At 35.5% G+C, this 19,244-nt stretch overlaps 3 protein-coding genes across 3 annotated transcripts; all 3 read right to left on the bottom strand.

The window, feature by feature from the left end:
- Positions 1–629: 629 nt before the first annotated feature.
- Positions 630–6,756, bottom strand: LOC149725604 (proliferation-associated protein 2G4-like). Its single transcript, XM_089891426.1, has 9 exons — positions 6,592–6,756; positions 6,247–6,375; positions 5,018–5,126; positions 4,190–4,352; positions 3,812–3,954; positions 3,439–3,599; positions 1,734–1,880; positions 1,403–1,530; positions 630–860 (listed from the first exon to the last, which is right to left on the bottom strand). The coding sequence occupies exons 1-9, from the start codon at positions 6,683–6,685 to the stop codon at positions 756–758; spliced, it is 1,179 nt and encodes a 392-aa protein (XP_089747552.1). The 5' UTR covers positions 6,686–6,756; the 3' UTR covers positions 630–755.
- On the bottom strand, positions 6,700–7,896 carry LOC149725603 (uncharacterized). Its single transcript, XM_089891428.1, has one exon. It carries the CDS (start codon positions 7,446–7,448, stop codon positions 7,002–7,004), a length of 447 nt encoding a protein of 148 aa, XP_089747554.1. The 5' UTR covers positions 7,449–7,896; the 3' UTR covers positions 6,700–7,001.
- Positions 7,897–11,894: 3,998 nt separating this feature from the next.
- LOC149725602 (uncharacterized) lies at positions 11,895–19,221 on the bottom strand. Its single transcript, XM_089891424.1, has 9 exons — positions 18,541–19,221; positions 18,093–18,149; positions 17,044–17,181; positions 16,718–16,848; positions 16,070–16,236; positions 15,770–15,914; positions 14,662–14,812; positions 13,952–14,062; positions 11,895–13,676 (listed from the first exon to the last, which is right to left on the bottom strand). Exons 1-9 carry the CDS (start codon positions 19,145–19,147, stop codon positions 13,294–13,296), a joined length of 1,890 nt encoding a protein of 629 aa, XP_089747550.1. The 5' UTR covers positions 19,148–19,221; the 3' UTR covers positions 11,895–13,293.
- Positions 19,222–19,244: the final 23 nt, after the last annotated feature.

Here is a 19,244-nt window from a genome sequence, read left to right as displayed (position 1 = left end):
TATAAAACACAATGAAACGTCTACTGTAGGAATACTAGAATATGAAACAATCGTTCAAACAACAATGAGGATCGAAACACGTCATCGAACCCTCCAGGCGAAATATCTAGTTCGACTACATCGACGCCTACTGTGACGTCATAACGACAATTTAGCGACGTGTTGTAATTGTTATGTTCGAAATTAACATATTTAGTTGTTACGTCACAGACATTGAGTTTATGTTTTGTTTGTTGTATTAAAATATTGCAGCGCGCAACTCTTTCTCGTAAAATCACAATTATTTAACAAAATGGATAAATGTAACTTATTTATTCTTGCATGGCGGAGCAAGACAGTCGTAACACGGGTGTTCTGTTTTTATGATAATATGTGATAGAGTTGCATTCTTCTATCTAAACTCTGATTAATTTTTCGTTCAAGAATTCGTCTGCACATCAGTATTCCACTTTGTGATGTTGAGTGTGGCTTGGACTCGTTTCGTAGTTTAATGAGACAAAAATAGACATGGGAAACATAGAGTAAACATGTACGTTTAAAATATTATTTCTACTGCCTTGTAGACGAAACCATTCCTGCCTGAACTACTAACTGTACCATTCAACGGTTCAAACAAAATTGATAAAACATTTTTTTTCCTGCAAAAATTTTATTCCCCTTTCAAATCCAACAACTCAAACGTTCACAAAAACTTGGACCCGCTCAAAGAAACACCGGGGGGCGCCAAAATAATCAGTGGTTTGACCTTCGTCTGCTTAGCCTTCCGTTGGGACTTCAGCGGATTCAACGACAGCTTTCGACGCCGCCTTCTTCTTCTTTTTCTTCGCCGCTCTCCGGCTTGTTGAAGTATTCAATAGATTCTGAAAAATAATAAAATTATTAAAAATTATTAATTAAAATTTTTTTTGGACAAAATGAGTAAATAAATAATTAATTGATGTTGGAAAAATAAAAATTAACTGAATTTTGAAAAAAAACTATTTAAATAATTTTTGGGCAAAATATAAACAACATTTTTTTAAAATTCACTGGTTTGTTTTTTGCGCAATTATTGGACAAAGTAACAACTAAACCACCCAACCTTATGCCCAGTGTCGAGCGCCCACCATAATTACGTCAAATATGACGTCACAATTCTAACTGTCAAATTCAAACAATCCTTGTAATGTTAGGCCACTTGCGATAAATAAGTCGATTGAAATTGTTTAAATAAAGAATTGTTTATTTATTTTCAATAAAATAATACAGATTTTGGATAAAAAAAAGTTAAACAATTTTTTATTTACTTGGAAAAAGTAAAAATTAAAATCGTCATTTTCTGCGCAATTGTTTAATAAATAAGTTGTCATAATTCTAACTTGTAATACAGTGGTGTTATTTCAGTGGACAAAGATATTTTTACCATTATTTCCGGGTCGGTCACTTGAAACGAGGATTTGTAGAAATCTTGATCGAAGAACGAACTCGTGATTCTCATTGGGAGATTCGGCATCAAAAGTACGGTGAACTTAAACTGGGCAACAAACTCCCCTGTGATGTCATAATGTGTTAGTGATGTCACAATGTGTTGGTGATGTCATAATGTGTTAGTGATGTCATAAATTCTATAAATCTATTTATCTGTGCACACACAGATAAACGAAAAACAGAAATATTTTTCTACAACAATTTTTTTTACTTTGCGAACCACAGCGAGCCTTGAACCTGCGACCCTCAGTTCCCCAACCACGTACCTTCTTTCTCCCACATGACAGGAAACTGCGTGCATAGCCCGTGTTTCCAACATTCCACGATTCCCATCTTCGACCTTTTCTCGTCCTCTAGTGATCGTAAAGTGAAACACATCGTGTTGTGCTTGTTTTCAACTTCACTAAACACACCTGGTGGAAACATCAGCTATTATAATAGCGATATTCTATCAGATCTTTAATAGTTGACGAATATCGTCTTTATACTGGCTACGTCACACATGGCATTATTCGCCCGCTAATGCCACGTGTGGTGATGCAACCAGAAACCCATCAGTTGTGCGTTTAATGCATGTAGCGCTGCGTACTGTTACTTCTAGAGGTCGACCGATAAATCGGTTCACCGATATTATCGGCCGATATTTACGTTCTACCGATAATCGGTATCGCTAAAAAAGCGCCGATATTTCACCGATATATGAATCGTTGTGCGAAGCGACGAGCGTCCTACTTGACCTTTACGTGCGTCGTAGTTTAACATTTGCGTGCGTCCTAGTTTGATCTTTACGTGCGTCATAGTTTAACGTCCATGTGCGTCGTAGTTTAGCCTTCACGTGCGTCATAGTTTAACGTCCATGTGCGTCGTAGTTTTGTACAAAAGCAACGTATTTGGAGTTACCTATTAAAAACATGCAGACTAAGTGATGACCAACCATTTTTTATCTATAATAACTTGCAGTATCTTGAATACAGTTATTAATTTTGATTAATAATGTTCATTTCATATGTTTGCTATGGTGTCAATCGGTGGAAAAAAAATTGATATCGGTCGGTCTCTGGTTATTTCGTTTATTGTGTCTTTCCTCAACTAATTCATTCCGCAGAGTTGCTCCAATCATTCATTAAGTTAAATATAAATAAACAAACTTTGAAATAGGTTGTACCTTATCGTCCAACGAGTATTTACACAAAATTATATTATATCTATGATTTTAGCGTTGCCTAAATTTACAAACTAACTATTGTGCATTAATAATAATATTAATATCTGTAATATTGTCGCGACCCTCAGTTTGTGAAGCACAAACTTAGGTTATTGTTATGTTGGTTGCTTTGTTTTGCATGAAACCTGCTTTAATGAGTTCGTATATATTAAAATTTACGAGTTATTATTGAACGTTTAAATAAAAAAACATTTCTAAAACTAAGAAAGTTGTAACACAAGTGTTGGCAACCGTGGTTTGCAAGTTATTTTAAAACGTGGGAATAAAAAACGTTTCTGAAATAATATTTTCACAACTTTGAGATTGTGTAACATTACCACGCAATGGTTTGCTTCCCAGTATTTGTTACAAATATATTTAGTGAAACTTTCCTTGTAAGAGTTTAACAGGATTGTATAAAGTTCTTTATAACAAAATTACAAATAATATATATATATATATTACGAAAAGCAGGATGTTATAAGTTCTTAATAATATGAACACCAACATTTGTTTAACCTTGGTGTATTCGTGGTCTGTTAATAATTTACTTTCAGGTTGTGTTTGTTCATAGTCACCACGCATGGGTGTGGTTGGGAGAGTAATTTTACTTTGTGATAATTTATAACTTTAATAATTTACAATGATCGGCATTTCAACTTCATAAGGTTGGAGGTTGCTTCAAATAAGAAACACAAATGGAAAGAAGGAAAAAAGTTTTTAAAAAAATAAATAACTTTTAAACGAATCGGAGAAATCAAACTTACTTCTCGAAGCTTTCATCTTTAGTTGGTAAACGATGTCTGGGTTTCGCTTGTAAACGGTGGTTCGTGTGTCTAGCTCCCTCGGGTGGCCATCTCCCGTACTAACGAGGCAATCAACCGCGTAAACTTCGTGGACCTCAAACTCGGACTCCTCGTGGTCTTGTCTGTGATGTCATAACATGTGTGATGTCATAATATCTGATGTCATGATATGTGATGTCATGATGTGTGATGTCATAATATGTGATGTCATAATGTGTGATGTCATAATATGCGATGTCATAATATCTGATGTCATGATATGTGATGTCATGATATGTGATGTCATGATGTGTGATGTCATAATATGTGATGTCATAATAAATGATGTCATCACCTTTGTTTTTCCGATGGATTCAATATAATTGTCTTCTCGCCATCGATCCTGTTGTGTTGTAGTTGATGCGACAACATTCCCTCCACGGGTTTGCATTGGAAAGGTTCCGTTACTTTGTTCAATACTTGGGTGACTTGGGATGTCTGTGGGGGTTCGGGGTTTAATATCTACACCCAGCGTTGTTCAGCGTAGATATTTCTTTGTTTGTTCTTTCAAGCGGCGTCTACACTACAGCGTAGCTCGCCTCGATGTAAAAAGAACAAACAAAGAAATATCTACACCCAGCGTTGTTCGGCGCAGATAATCTTTAAATAAAAAATAATAATAATGTTTTTCTCAGTAAAACAAAAACATCGTTTATTTTTAAATTTTCCTCACCTTATTACCGGCTTTCACGAGCCTCAGAGCAGCCTCAGCGCAAAGATGAGCGGCAGTCACAACATCGGCTTTACGCCCGGTGGCCGGATTGTCCTTCGTACACCCCACCACTAGGGTGTGTGCTGAGGCAGCGATGAAACCATCGATATGAACAGCGAGGTCGCTTGATGTGAAAAGGGGTGAATAATGCAACAAAATAATGTAAACAAATATAACAACAGCTATATACATACAGTAGGATGAGGGAAGTTGGGACACCTTTTAACTCTATTGTCTCGTCTCATTTAGTAGTAAACAAAGAAAGTTGAAATATAAAACTATATCCTCATGAATCCCATAGACCGTTGTTAGTTATTTAAAACCTAATCAGGATATTTGGATATTATGTGCTAAAGGTGTCCCGTCTTCCCCCACCCTACTATATATTATAAAAATGAATTATACCCTACGTCAGTTTTAACGAAATATATTTATCTATATATCAATATGTCTATTTATATATTTATATAATATGAACCGAATGAAACTTCTGAAACAAAACATTGAAACAACCATGTTTATACTTGTTGTATTATAATATTTATCGATCACTGGCAGGTATTTATTGTAAAACAACTGACGTTTCGACGTCCAATACGAGACGCCTTCATCAGGATAATGTCAATACTCAGAAACATAACGAACGAAAGCCATGATAGCGAACATATAGGCATAATGTAAATATTCTTTTTCTGATTCATCTGGTTTAAAAAAAACATGGCGTATATCTGCAGGACATTTAATAGCTTAATAGTTTAACCACGACATTATTAACGACCATAGACTTACATCTTAACTAAATCGTCATCTTTAAGAGTTTGAACGTCTTTTTCTGATTCGAGAGGAGAGTTATGGCAAACACAGTTGTTGACGGACACACAAGTGGGGAAACCAACACCTGTGAGATTGAAAAATATTTAATAACCCCATAATATTTTGTTGGGGCAAATGTACGAATAATTTTATGCTGTTTCATATAAAACGTAGTTAATTTCCGAGGTTTTGTCAATCAGCAAAACTTCATCAAGTAAACTCAACAAAAATATAAAAGAAAATGTGAAAAGGGGGTAGGAAGTAAAGGAGAAGACTTTATTTATATGCTCGTCCACACCAGGGCGTATCCAGAAATTTAAAAACGGAGTGTCCGCAAGTTTTTGCTATAATAACGCACATTATAGGAAACGCGTAAGATTGGTTTTAAACTACAATAATATGCTTTACTTTACTATTTTTTTAAAAGAAGGGATTCTAGTTTTACAAAAAAAAGGAAAAATTTAATGTTTTAATTTTTAAAAATAATATTCATAGGCGGGTCCAATCATAGGGAGGGGGGTCGCCCATTCTTTTATAAAAACAAGAGAATGCTTTTAAGCATGATCTGCACGCAATTAGGAGAGAGGTACGGCCTATGCTTCTACGAGTTAAATAGCTTCTATGAAAATACAGACGCTTGAAAAAGCTGCCGTCTTTCACTTTGCCGAAGCTTTAGCTTCCGTGAAATTGAAAGACTGCAAATGGGTTGTCTAAATTGTCATACAGAAAATCCCACAAAGATGCACAAGATAATTAAAACAGAACACCCGTGTTATAACGACGGTCGTTGCCCCGCCATGCAAGGATAAATAAGTTACATACGTGGTAACTTGTAAGTTGGCACGAGGTGTATGAAACAGAACACTCGTGTTATAACGACTGTCGTTGCCCCGCCATGCGAGGATAAATAAGTAACATACGCGGTAACTTGTAAGCGGGCACGAAGTGTATGAAACAAAACACCTGTGTTATAATTGTTAAGTTGTCATTGTTTTAGTTCCTATTGTATCTAATTTGTATGTGTGGTGCCCCTCCCCAATCATGTGCATTATGTTCTGCCTCAGTGATTTTGCCTTCTTCCTTTTTCTGTCTGACCTTGTTGGTCATTCATTCTAAACATGTGCTTGTGTCTCTTAACAAACTTAACTACTGACTTAACAATAATGACTGTCATGCGAGGATAAATAAGTTACATTTATTCAAACCTTTTAACAATTCCTTTTCCTTCTTAAACACAGCAGATGTTTCCTCCACAATAAGTTTATCGCCCAGTTTGCACAACTCCAGCACAGAAACACCCGCCACGCACTTTGCGATCAACTTCTTCATCACATCTGGAGGAATATCCATTCATTTCGGAATTATGTTTATGCTATCATTTTTAATTTATATATTTTTACATCGAGGCGAACTACGCTGTAGTGTAAACGCCACTTAAAAGAACAAACAAAGAAATATCTACGCTGACCTGCGCTGAACAACGCTGGGTGTAGATATTTTCTTTGTTTGTTTCTTTTTGTAATAAGACTAAATAGAGCTAAAATACTCACTGTCAGCCATGGAACCAGCCATCTTATATTTAGTAAGGACGACATCATCAGCCACAGTTGGTTCCACATCAGAGTCAGATCCTGAATCAGCCATTATGATGTCACAAGTCTATATTATGATTTCAAAGAGCTATGGGTTAAATACATGGAATGACATTAAGCACATGCATGGTAAATATTCCAAATTTTCCAAACTTTTGCTACTATTGCAATTAAATATGTACATGGGATTAATTATGAGCAGATTAAGCATGCGGCGTTAAAGTTCGAGTAACAAATGTACCATAATGTTTTAAATATGAAATAACGTCAACACATTTACAGAAATAGATAATTCAATTCGAGTCCAAATTGTTGTCGTTGATACGAATTATTCTTAGGATGTTCTTCCAATCATACACATTGCAATGTTAGTAGTTGATTCCATCAAAGTATTTTTTGGTTGCAGATAGATGGCCAACTATCTGGTTAACTTTTATTCCAGGAGATCCATACGCGAAAACAGCAATGGTTTTGAACACGGCAACCACAACCTGCGTGTTGCTGTCTCCTTTTTTGGCGAACCCAACCATGTTATCAACATTATAAACACACATGTACCCGGCACCACCAATGGTGGCTCCAGTTGATATGGGGACTTCCGTTGCAGCGGATTTTACGATTACATCCAATTCTGCTTTAGTAGGCGCATCGAAGCAAGATCTCTGGCTTTCTGGTATTTCGGCCGGGGTGCCAGAACCATCAACGCTCCCCACGCAAGCCATGTGACTGTTGCCGGCCAAATCTCTCGCCCACATACACTTTACATTGGGGTGGATGGCTGTGATCAAAGGCATAAAGGTAGCCGACCAACTCATTTTGATAACACTTGACAAATATTTTAGAAATAAAATTTAAAACTGTGGGGAAAATGTGTTGGTGTTAACGCTTCAGTTTGAAATTCATTTAGTCGAGTCTGGAGAGTATGGCGAGTGCACGAGCGATTTTGTTCACACGAACACCAATTAAAAAAAAATGGAAAAAATACTTTAGGTAAGATTTCCTAACATGGCTTGGAAATGTACATGCTCTGCAATCCCGTTTTTAATGATAGCGCGCGCATACGAAAAATAACTGTCTTGCGAGATCTCATCAGGGACTGCCATACTCTGCAGGGGCTAAGTCACAATTGTTTTTCAGTACGAGTGTTTTACACATACGACCAGGGGAAGAATAGGTACCCAATTTCCGCTAGGTGGCGTAATTATTTAAACTTAAAATTTTTGAAATACGCAAACAACACCACAAAGTTTTAAAAAGTGCAATACAAATTGCCAAAATACTAAAACCACTTTTATATACATATTATACACAACATTAGTGAAATCATCTTTCCTAGGTTATATACATGAAGGTTATATACGCTCTTTTCGCTGGTTCTAGGGACATTAATTTATATTTCGTTTTGTTACCGGACATGAATATAAAATTATATTTTTCGGTTTATTTGGTACAACATGTTACTTTTGTTTTAACACCACAAAACAGAAAGGAAATAAAAAATGACATCATCAGTGTATGAGATCATTAGTTTATGACATCATCAGTGTCTGACATCATTAGTTTATGACATCATCAGTGTCTGAAATGATAAACTGCATTTTTCACGATTTTGTTTACAAACTTTTTGTTCAAATTTTCGGTTATGCACGAAATATTTGTCAACTCGTTAATTAATTAAACAAAACTAGAACTGTATCTAATGAAGTAAGGTTTCCTAATTTAGAAATGAACGCGATTCGTCATTGCTTATTATTTGCCACGCTTCGTCTGACTTCTAAACATATGTGGCTAAATCTAAACTTGGTAATGATATTATATATATATATCATAAAAACGAAAACAATCATATAGCAAACTTATATAAGGACCTTATAAGGAATAAATGCGAATCGGACATCACTTCACTAGTATTCTTTGTATATTATTAAATAAAACGCCATGTTAAGCCTTACTGGTCGCCGCAAAAATCGCGGTTAATAAATTTAAAAATATCTCGCTGTTTCCAACAATCGAAGATTAAACACGTCATAAACAGTAACAAATTATCTCGACTTCGCCCAATTTGACGATCGCGAAATAAAAACGCGGCGGCAACGCCTGTGCCACTTCCGCCACCAGTGCTGCTCAACCATTTTTAAAATATCCGAAAAATGTTTAAAAATTTTCAAACTTCTATAAAAAGCATGTTTGGTATTGGGAAATATGTTTAGATTGGCAGTGATAATAATATCGCTTGACCCTAAATGTATTTTTGTTAATTTTAAATAAAAATAAATTTAACTGAAATCACTGCGAATAAACACGTGATAAAGTTTGAGAAAAAGTAAACATAGATATCCGAAAATCATCATTTTATATTAGAAGAGAGCTTAGCTCTAATGGGCACGTTTTCATCAGAGTCGTAAAAACACCAATTAGTCCATCTGCCGCCTTTGTGTGTCCAAAATCGAGCAAAAGCGGTGACTTTGGTAATGGGTTTAAACGAACTTGTTACGTTTTGTTTGTGTTTTCCTTTTTGTGGGATGGTGTAAAACAGCTTCAATTTACCTTACCAAACACAGAGTCGTATAAACACCGAGTAGTCCAACTGCCGTCTATGTGTGTCCAAAATAGAGCAAAAGTGGTGACTTTGACAAAGGGTTTAAACGAACTTGTTAAGTTTTGTTTGTGTTTTCCTATTGTGGGAAGGTGTAAAACAGCTTCTATTTACCTTACCAAACATTTTTTAGAAAAAATGTATAATTTTAGCCGCATTAAATGACTAAAATGTCGCAAATCAACCGCTTCTAATTCTAATTTTTGACTTTTTTTGACACAGAAAACAAATAACACATGTTTTTTACATTTTTCAACCTTTAAATTTGTTTTTAGGACCAAGTTTTTCTGTAATTTACCGAAAAACATACATTTTCCCTATACCTACTGTGTTATTTTGGACCCAAATTGCCGTTCAATTTGTGTTTTACGTAACAATGGGTTGGACTACTCGGTATTTCTATGGCTCTGACCAAACAATCTTTGGAAAATATATATAAATTTAGCCGCATTAAATGAAACTAGCACAGCCTGTTAAATATGGTAGGTTAACTACAAGTTGCAGAATACTGCTAATGTAAATATATTTTAATTTAGAGTCCCATCTTCCCCCCACATTGTAGTTTTGTATGTTTTCATTGCAAAACTTTTAAAGATTTGCTTTTAATTTGGTAATTTATACCTCAGGGGGTTTTCAACTAAAAGATACTGATATAATAAAAATATAATATTTTGAAAATATATTCAAAATTTGGTCATAAAATTTGCACTTGGTGATAATTTATAAGAAGTGGTTTGTGCCAAAAACAGAGTATATAGGCTACCCAATTCGGAGCAAAAATAAAAACTTTATCAATAGTTATTATCAAATTTTATTACATGTTCATATACATTTGTAGGATACAATATTTATCCATTGTCGTTCACACAATACCAATTGTTATGCAATAATATAATGTATAGGTAACATGTTAAAAACTATAGCAGTAGGGCAAGGAAAAGAATGTTTAGACTTAATTTTCAAAGCGTACAGTATTATTTCGTGTTATTTACGTATATTCCTATTTATAAATACACTTAATAATCAAAATTAACAATAATTTTAAACTGTCCCATCTTATCCTGTGTGTTTTCAAGTTTGTAAAATTTCGCTTGTTGTGCGGATAGTTAAATAACTCCTCGTGTGTTTTATTATATTTTATTAAATTGGTGTCAATTAATAAAGGAATGATAGTACTAATTCGTGGTATTACCCAAAACTGCAATCTATTTTAATTTTGGAAATATTTGGCAATATGTGTTTAAGTGTCATATCTTTCCCCATTGTACTATATGATATCTACGGTTGCAACCTAAAAAACATTGTTTAAATATGTTTACGGAAACTCACAAACTGTGGTGCATGCTATGCGTTTATTCCTAATAAAGTCTTAATACACGAGGCCAAATTACTGCTACAGACTCTATTACGTCTGGCACGTCAGTCACAGTATAATAGTCACAGAAAAAAAAAGAATAGAACGCGCATCTCTAATGTCGGTAAAGGAGAGAGCTGATACACTCTCTCTTTCGCCGGTCGTTCCCGTTTACTATTGTAGTCAATGGAAGCCAGGGCGTTTTATGTAGTTTTTCTTCGTTTTTTTTATTTAATTTAAGTTCATAGGGAAAAATAACTATTTCCAAACATGTATATATTTCTAACAAACCGTTTGTTTTAACGTTTTTAATTAAATTGATAAAATAATTAATTTTCCTAAACAAGCGCTAAACTGTAAGCGTTAACCTACTAAAAACTAAACTGGCCTAATAAACTGGAATATTTAGTGTAGTTTTTAAAATAAACAGCTAAAACCTTCTAAAATCACTGTGGGCCTATCTTTTACAACGGAGACCAAGCGAAATGGGGACGAAGTTGACGGTCACGTGAATATAAAAAAGAATATATCACGGTTTTGGAAAGTTGCGCGTTCTACTCTTTTTTATTTCTGGGATAATAGTATATAGGCTTATTGGGCACGAAAGTGGTCATAGATCCCTTTTTGTCGAACAGTTGTTGAGCACGTCAGTGGCCATATAGATCCATTTTTGTCGAATGGCAACGATACAACAGTATGTAGCAGTTGAGAAATAGTTCGAAGGAAAAGTGTCAGACGAATCGGCGTAATGAATAGCGATGAATGTAATGAACACTGGGTTCAATACTTGGTACAGTTGAATTTGTGTGACATGATACCACGAAGCATCGCTATATATGAATATACAAATATCGATTTGGCAATCTAGTTTATATTAATACAACTGTTCGTTATTGTGAGTTGCAAAGCGAGGACACACAGGACGTTCTCTTCTTATAAAAACGGTAAGAAGAAGGCAATCTACACGCATCAGTGCACACTCTTGTGTTTAGTTGCCTATAATTTACCGTTTGATTATTAGTATACTGAGGGGCAAGATGGGATACCGTTAGCACCTTAATCCCATATATTTTCTAACAGGGTTTTTAACATTTACCAACGCCATTTAAATGTCGGTACGGTTATATAATTTTATAAACGTTTTTTGCTTACTTTCGAACGTGAAGAGAAAAATGTGTTCCATCTTACCCCACCCTACTGTACATACAGTACTTTGGAAAGAGATGGAACACTTTGAGCACATAATTATTCAAATATCCTGATCGTGTTTTAAACAATTAACAACGGTCTATGGGAGTCGTGAAGATATGGTTTTATAATTCCTTGAATGTTCTTTATTTACCACCAAATGGGACAAGAAAAAAGAATGAAAAAGTATCCCATCTTTCCCCACCCTACTACATGCATTAACGATATTACACGTTTATACACAATTGAAATAGAATTAGAAATTTTTGGAAATAAACCACAATTTTGGTCACTTATGCAAACTAATTTTGGTAAAATAAAATTTTAATAAAACACAAAAAATTTCCCGATCTTAAAATTTATTTTAAATAAGTCACAAAACTTTATTAACCTAAAATAAATAACACGTGTAGTTAAGTAACCACCACAAACTCAAAACATCAATTTCATCATTTTTATTTTCTACTTTATCTGATGCAAAAAGGTTTTCGAAATATTTCAATTTCCAAAAAAAAAATTGTTTTCTTAAAAACGAAATTTCAATTTTTTTTTTTAACTGGTTTTAACCAAAGTAGCCAAAAAATACAATTAGTTGAGTAGTTAGCACTTAATGTAAATCTGTGCAAAAACTTGACCTAAAACTTGTTGTATAAAAAAACATTTGAAAATCAAAATTTTACTAATTTTTACAGAACCAAATTTCCTAATAAATATGAATGTCTGTCAAATAAACAAACAAAGGAAAATGTCCTAAGCATAAAAAGAATACAAAAAGAGGCATTTTGTTTCACAGGTATGTAGCAGTGGCGCAACCAGGGGGGAGGTTGGGAGTTTGGCACCCCCAAAATTTAAACAAAAACAACTTGTTAAAATTTTTGTTTAAACCTATTCCTTATTATGTTTCTGGTTACGCCACTGTTTGTAGCATTGCTAATGGTTGCAACCTGTATCTGCAGAAGTACCGATGATGAAATAATACACTACTATGACATCACAAAGTGTGTATACTGCATTTGAATAACATAGATATCATAAAGTAACATCATTTTGCTCCCCACTCGAAAATGTTGTCTATTTTCTCATTACTGGGAAATGTACGTCACATTATTAATATATTTAATGTATTTTGCTTTAGTGGTGTTTATCTTGTAAAATGTTTAAAGTTTTTAGTTTTTATGCATCCGTGGTATTCATCCAACAATTCGAATAAAGGTCAAGTTTTTCTAAAATTATTTAAATAACCTTCAGCCCCCCTGCTGAAGCATTGTGTGCAACATGTGTGGAAAATATGGGGCCATTATTTGTGAACAAAACCCCTATACAAGAAACTTATATAGTGTGGTTGTCATCTTTTACTTGTAGTGCGGCTTCTCTGCATGAAATTTTCTGACGACTTTTCCACGTACAACGGACTATATAGGTTGTCCTTATCTGAGTAAAACTCAGTCGGAATATGTTGTTCGGGAAATCCTCACTGAAAGATCAAAATATAAATATAATGTCCTTGGTCACTTAATGTTGTTTAAGCTGTGACAGAATCTTGGTTTTGTGAGGACGCCACGCCCACTATTGTGCAATCCTGTGTGGGCGACGCCCCACAGTATGTGGCGTTTGGTGCCGCGTGATTGGTCGGTTGTGTGTGACTTGGTTGTCCAATCACGTCAAGGATAAACTCCTTGTTGTTTGACGCTGGCTTCTGATTGGTGGTTGAAAGGAAGCTCGCTATTGGTTCAAGTTTCATTCGTTGCTCACTACCGCCCTGTAGTGGTGAGGTGCGCGTGCTGCCGTAGAACTGAGATTCAAATCGTGACGAGATATTTTCCGGGGCAGTGAAGCGTATCGTGTTACTCTCTACTTCCTCCGTGTGGTTGGACCAAGATCCTGCCACTTGATGGCAATGTTTATCTGGGAATTTTTTAATTTGGTTTAACTTTATTTTATAAAGAAATTCTTAATTTTTTTAATAAACTTTAAACAAATACAATACAAACATTACATATCAGTGAACAAAAAATCTAAAATAAGTGAAAACAAAACTTTGTGCAGAATTTTCGAAAATGAAAATTAATGTGAATTTATATAAACATAAACTTAAATGACTTTTAATTACCAGCAAACAATAAAAAAAACTAAAATTGAAAAATGTTTGAAAAAAAAACATAAAAATCTTTCAAGTTTACCTTGTGTGTAATTGTGATGGTTGACTTGGCCATTGTTTTGAGATTGTGATGTCATAATCATGGATTCCACATATGGGGAGTATAATGCAGTGGTTGGAACAGCCAAGGTATCTGGTCGTATAAATATCTTTTACACAAATTGTTGGGACTTGGTTTTTACTTTAATATAAATGAGTTATATTTCGCCTAAAACTCAGCGTTGTATTCAAATAGAAATGTGTTTCCCTTGATTTGAATAAGAGACTGACAATGCTATTTAGGCGAAACATCTCAATTCTACAATTGGTTGGACTTGATTTTTGTCTGTTACGTATTTTCGTAGCACCAAATCCTTACTGTAGTTCTTTACACAAGAGTCGTTCAACTCTATGAACACCAGATCAGGGTCAGATTCGCGAAATTTATTACAAGTGTTAGCAGACTATATATATGTTAGCAGACTTATTGGGGCAACATATATACATAAATAATGTCTATATATTTTTAGCCTTACATTTTTCATTAATCCTGACGGAAGTCAGAAGCAGAAAAATGCTGACTTTCGAAAGAATCATGCACTGAATAGAAGCCAGAGTTTCGGACGAGTTTTTTGACTCATACCCCCGCTCATTGGTCTATAGACCACATTGCGGTACGGCACTTTTTCATATAAAAAAATTTGCTTAATAACTTTTTCGGCCGTTTTTTCCTTTAATTACTCTATACCCCACCTTGTGGTAAGATCCCCGACGAGACGATCCTCAGCCTTCCCATAGTTTTGAGGTAATGATTCCTGACACGACTCGCGTCAAACTCAACTCTTCCACTATTGTTAGAACATCCGGACTCCAAACACCCGCACGGGAAAGATTCGCGATCCACCTGGAAGAAGGGGGGGTTTAAAGTTGTTATTGTGGATGGTTATTGTCACGTATGTAACTTATTTATCCTCGCATGGCGGGCCAACGACAGTCGTTATAACACGGGTGTTCTGTTCCATACACCTCGTGCCCGCTTACGAGTTACCACGTATGTTACTTATTTATCCTCGCGTGACGGGGAAACAACAGTCGTTATAACACGGGTGTTCTGTTTCATACACCTTGTGCCTGCTTACCAGTTACCATGTATGTAACTTATTTATCCTCGCAGGGCAACGACAGTCGTAATAACACGGGTGTTCTGTTTTATACACCTCGTGCCCGCTTCCAAGTTACTACGTATGTAACTTATTTATCCTTGCATGGAGGGGCAACGACAGTCTCTATAACACGGGTGTTCTGTTTCATACACCTCGTGCTCGCTTACAAGTTACCACGTATGTAACTTATTTATCCTTGCGTGACGGGGAAACAACAGTCGTTATAACACGGGTGTTCTGTTTCATACACCTTGTGCCTGCTTACGAGTTACCATGTATGTAACTTATTTATCCTCGCATGGCGGGGCAACGACAATCGTTATAACACGGGTGTTCTGTTTCATACACCTCGTGCCAGCTTACAAGTTACCATGTATGTAACTTATTTATCCTCGCAGGGCAACGACAGTCGTAATAACACGGGTGTTCTGTTTTATACACCTCGTGCCCGCTTCCAAGTTACTACGTATGTAACTTATTTATCCTTGCATGGAGGGGCAACGACAGTCTCTATAACACGGGTGTTCTGTTTCATACACCTCGTGCTCGCTTACAAGTTACCACGTATGTAACCTATTTATCCTCGTATGGCGGGGCAACGACGGTTGTTATAACACGGGTGTTCAGTCTCATAAACTTTGTATAGTTTTAATAGTTTTCAAATTAAAAATACAACCCCGACAGGGAGCATAGGATACCTGACAAGGGATGCCAGCTATTGAGCATTGGCAGGTAGCAGGTGAACAAACACCAACGCAGTCGCATCCACAAACCTCACGCGACTCACGAGTTAAACGGTTCGTCAGTTTTTCCTCGGAATCAATCTTTTGGACCCCTGACATTCTGCGGGGTATATAGGGGACGTTATATAAAAAATCAGCACCCATAAAACATTTAAGTAAAATATGTTTATAATATTTATTATAATGCAGTCACAATACAACTAAGCCTATTTAAAATAACATATTATGATGTCATAGACATAATGATATAATTACCGCAGCATGAATCGGCGTTTTTTGGTTGGGATTGGTTGTAAGAAGAAATAATCGTCATTTTCGGGTTGATCGATTTCATCCGACGAGGAATCAGACTCGACGAGTTCCGGTTCATCGATCATCGATATAAGATCTCCATGTTCATGGTTTGGATAAGTTTGACGAAGCTGGCCGAAATTTATACGATGAAAATATTTATAAGAAATATATTCTAGGTAATATGCATATTGTATAAACATCTTGTACAGACATTATATAAACATAAATACTAGAGATGTGACCGAGCGTCTCCTTTTTTGACGCTGAAATCCGGGCCAAGCACCGAGCCTTATGCTATTGCTATAATGTTGCACACGAAAGCGAAAAATATTAAAAATAAAAAAAAGTGAAGCTACAGCATAACTTTCTTTTCAATTATTTTTCATTTGTTGTGAATTTGCTCTCTCGTAACAAATTACAGCCGGTGTTGAATTACACGAGCACCCAACGTTCCCGTATCTCATTTAAATAAAACGCCAAAAACTCTTAAACTTAAATAACTAAATATTTTTTATATGAACTTTACGTATTCTGTATTATTTAAAACAACAATGCTTTTTGACTGAACAGGAACTTATTCTCATCCTCCTTGATGAAACATCTTCTCACCTGCTTCAACTTCGATTCAATCCTTTGTTGCCGATCGTGTTCCTTTATCGCTAACCGTCTTCGCCGAGCAATAGAAATCTTATGTTGTTCCAAAGTTAGTTCTTTAAACCCGTTGTGTTTTAAATCCATTCCTGGTAAATAATAATAAAAAAAATTGAAAATTTTTGCTTTTGGTAACCTGAAGATTTACCTAAAAATTGAGTATTACGTAACTTGTTGGTAAAATGTATATATAATATAAGTAAAATTTAAGATAGCACAACTATGTTTAAAAAACTTTTATGTTTTAGAATTCCAAAAACTTGAAAAAAAACACAACCCTTTACCTAATGTTGAACCCCCTTGGCTTGGTACGGTGATGAAACTTTGTTTTCGTGGAAAAAAGAAGATTTTTACTTTCTCGAACATCACTTTCTTGCCCAACGATCTTCGTTCTCGTTTCGCTGATTGATCGGAAACTAAACCTGAATTTGGAACAAGATGTGAGGATTATATGCAGGAGAATATACATGGGGTGCATCATGTGAGGAGGTGTATGGAGTGCAGTCAGGAAAAAGGGTTGAAAACAAATATATATTTATACACCCTATATATTAATTCTTTTTTTGGTTGTTTTATCTTTAAAGGGAAGTTGTAATTCTTTCCTGACTGCGCTCATGGTATACACGGTCATATACATCTTACTGCCCTGGCACAGTTGGTTGGCGTGCCCCTGCCTCTAACCCAGAGGTAATGGATTCAAGGCTCGACGCTGCTACCATTGTGGGCGTATGTGTCCTTGGGCTAGACACTAAACCGTAATTGCTCCAACCCAGTGGTCGCTAATGGGTTGGCCTACAGATAATAAACCATACATAAAAACAATCACCCGTGTTATAAAAAAACACCCGTGTTATAACGACTGTCATTGCCCCGCCACGCGAGGATAAATAAGTTACATACGTGGTAACTTGTAAGCGGGCATGAGGTGTACGAAACAGAACACCTGTGTTATAACGACTGTCGTTGCCCCGCCATGCGAGGATAAATAAGTTACATACGTGGTAACTTGTAAGCGGGCACCAGGTGTATGAAACAGAACACCCGTGTTATAACGAATGTCGTTGTCCCGCCACGCGAGGATAAATAAGTTACATACGTGGTAACTTGTAAGCGGGCATGAGGTGTATGAAACAGAACACCCGTGTTATAACGACTGTCGTTGCCCCACTATGCGAGGATAAGATCTACTTATTCATTTTTAACTATTAGATTAGAATTTCCACACTATTTTATTCTCAAGAATAGAAAAAATGATTTTAGTCATCACGGTGAGCCTTGAACCTGGGAGCCTCCTGTTAGAATACAAACAACATTAACTGCCCCATGAACTTACTACTTCTTAATCGCTTCCTGTTATTTGATGGATTCATCTCATTTGGGTTCATTTTATCTGGAAAACAATATAAATAATGATGGTATTTTAGCTTTAATATTCTTAAGACTTGACTGTATATACGTAACATGCCACCATTGTGAGGTAACATATCGCTAACTTATCGCTAAAGCATGTAAACTAGGGTGACTAATCATGTTTGCCGCGTTTTTAAATTTAATTTTTGGCATGAACCCTGAGTTTTCACCAAAAAACAAAACAAAACAGATACAGCGGATGTCAGTGAGGCCTAAGGAAAAATTTGTGTCCAAAATTTTCACTGGTCACTAGCTTAAGGATAATTCATTTTAACAATCTAAATGTCAAATTCTCACCTAAAAATTTTTTCTAAATTTAATAAACGTGCTTCTTATAAGCATAACTACAACACCATAGAAACAACATTAACCTGCTTCTTGGTCGTCTAACGAGACAATCCCGGAATCGAGCGACAATTCATCGTTGGAGTTGGGAGACGGGTTTGAATTAAAACTTTCGGCAGATAATTCCTCGCTAACACCCAAATCTTCAACCCCGTTATCCAAAGTATGTTTTACTCCAAGTTTTTCTTCATTCGTTAAAGTTTGTTCCTCGCTATTATTAGTATATGCGCAAGAATTTTCCTGCATTTTTTTCGAACTTTTTTCTACTTTAAGACTGATGTCATTAATTTCAATGGACAAACCACTATGCACAGCGTGTGTTGTGTTTGAAATGGCTTCAACTTTTCCTGAATTGCTGTTCACAATATTTTCATTTAAATCAGAAACTTTAGCCGTCTTTCCGAATTTTTTCGAAAAACTTTTGCTGAGATCATCATTTATGACATCACAATGCCCAGAATTCGGTGTTGGGCTTGCTTCTGATTGGATAAAACAATCCAAATTTGATTCGCTAGGGTCATTTTTTTCTATTTCATTTAAGTTTTCATCAAACTTTTGTTTCGAGAACAAAGTTTTAGGTGTTTTATCAAAATCTTCGTTTCCATTATCAGAAGTTACTTCAGTGGGATCCATATTTCTCGAAATTAACGCAGCAGTGAAACCAGAATTTGTCAATTTTATAAAATAACTTATTTACCTAATAACCACTTAAAAGTGTATCAACAGAATA

Source organism: Ciona robusta, chromosome 13, assembly GCF_009617815.1.
Source record: "Ciona robusta chromosome 13, ASM961781v2".
In the NCBI taxonomy this organism is placed as follows: Eukaryota; Metazoa; Chordata; class Ascidiacea; order Phlebobranchia; family Cionidae; genus Ciona; species Ciona robusta.
This window is presented reverse-complemented; position numbering and strand designations above follow the sequence as displayed.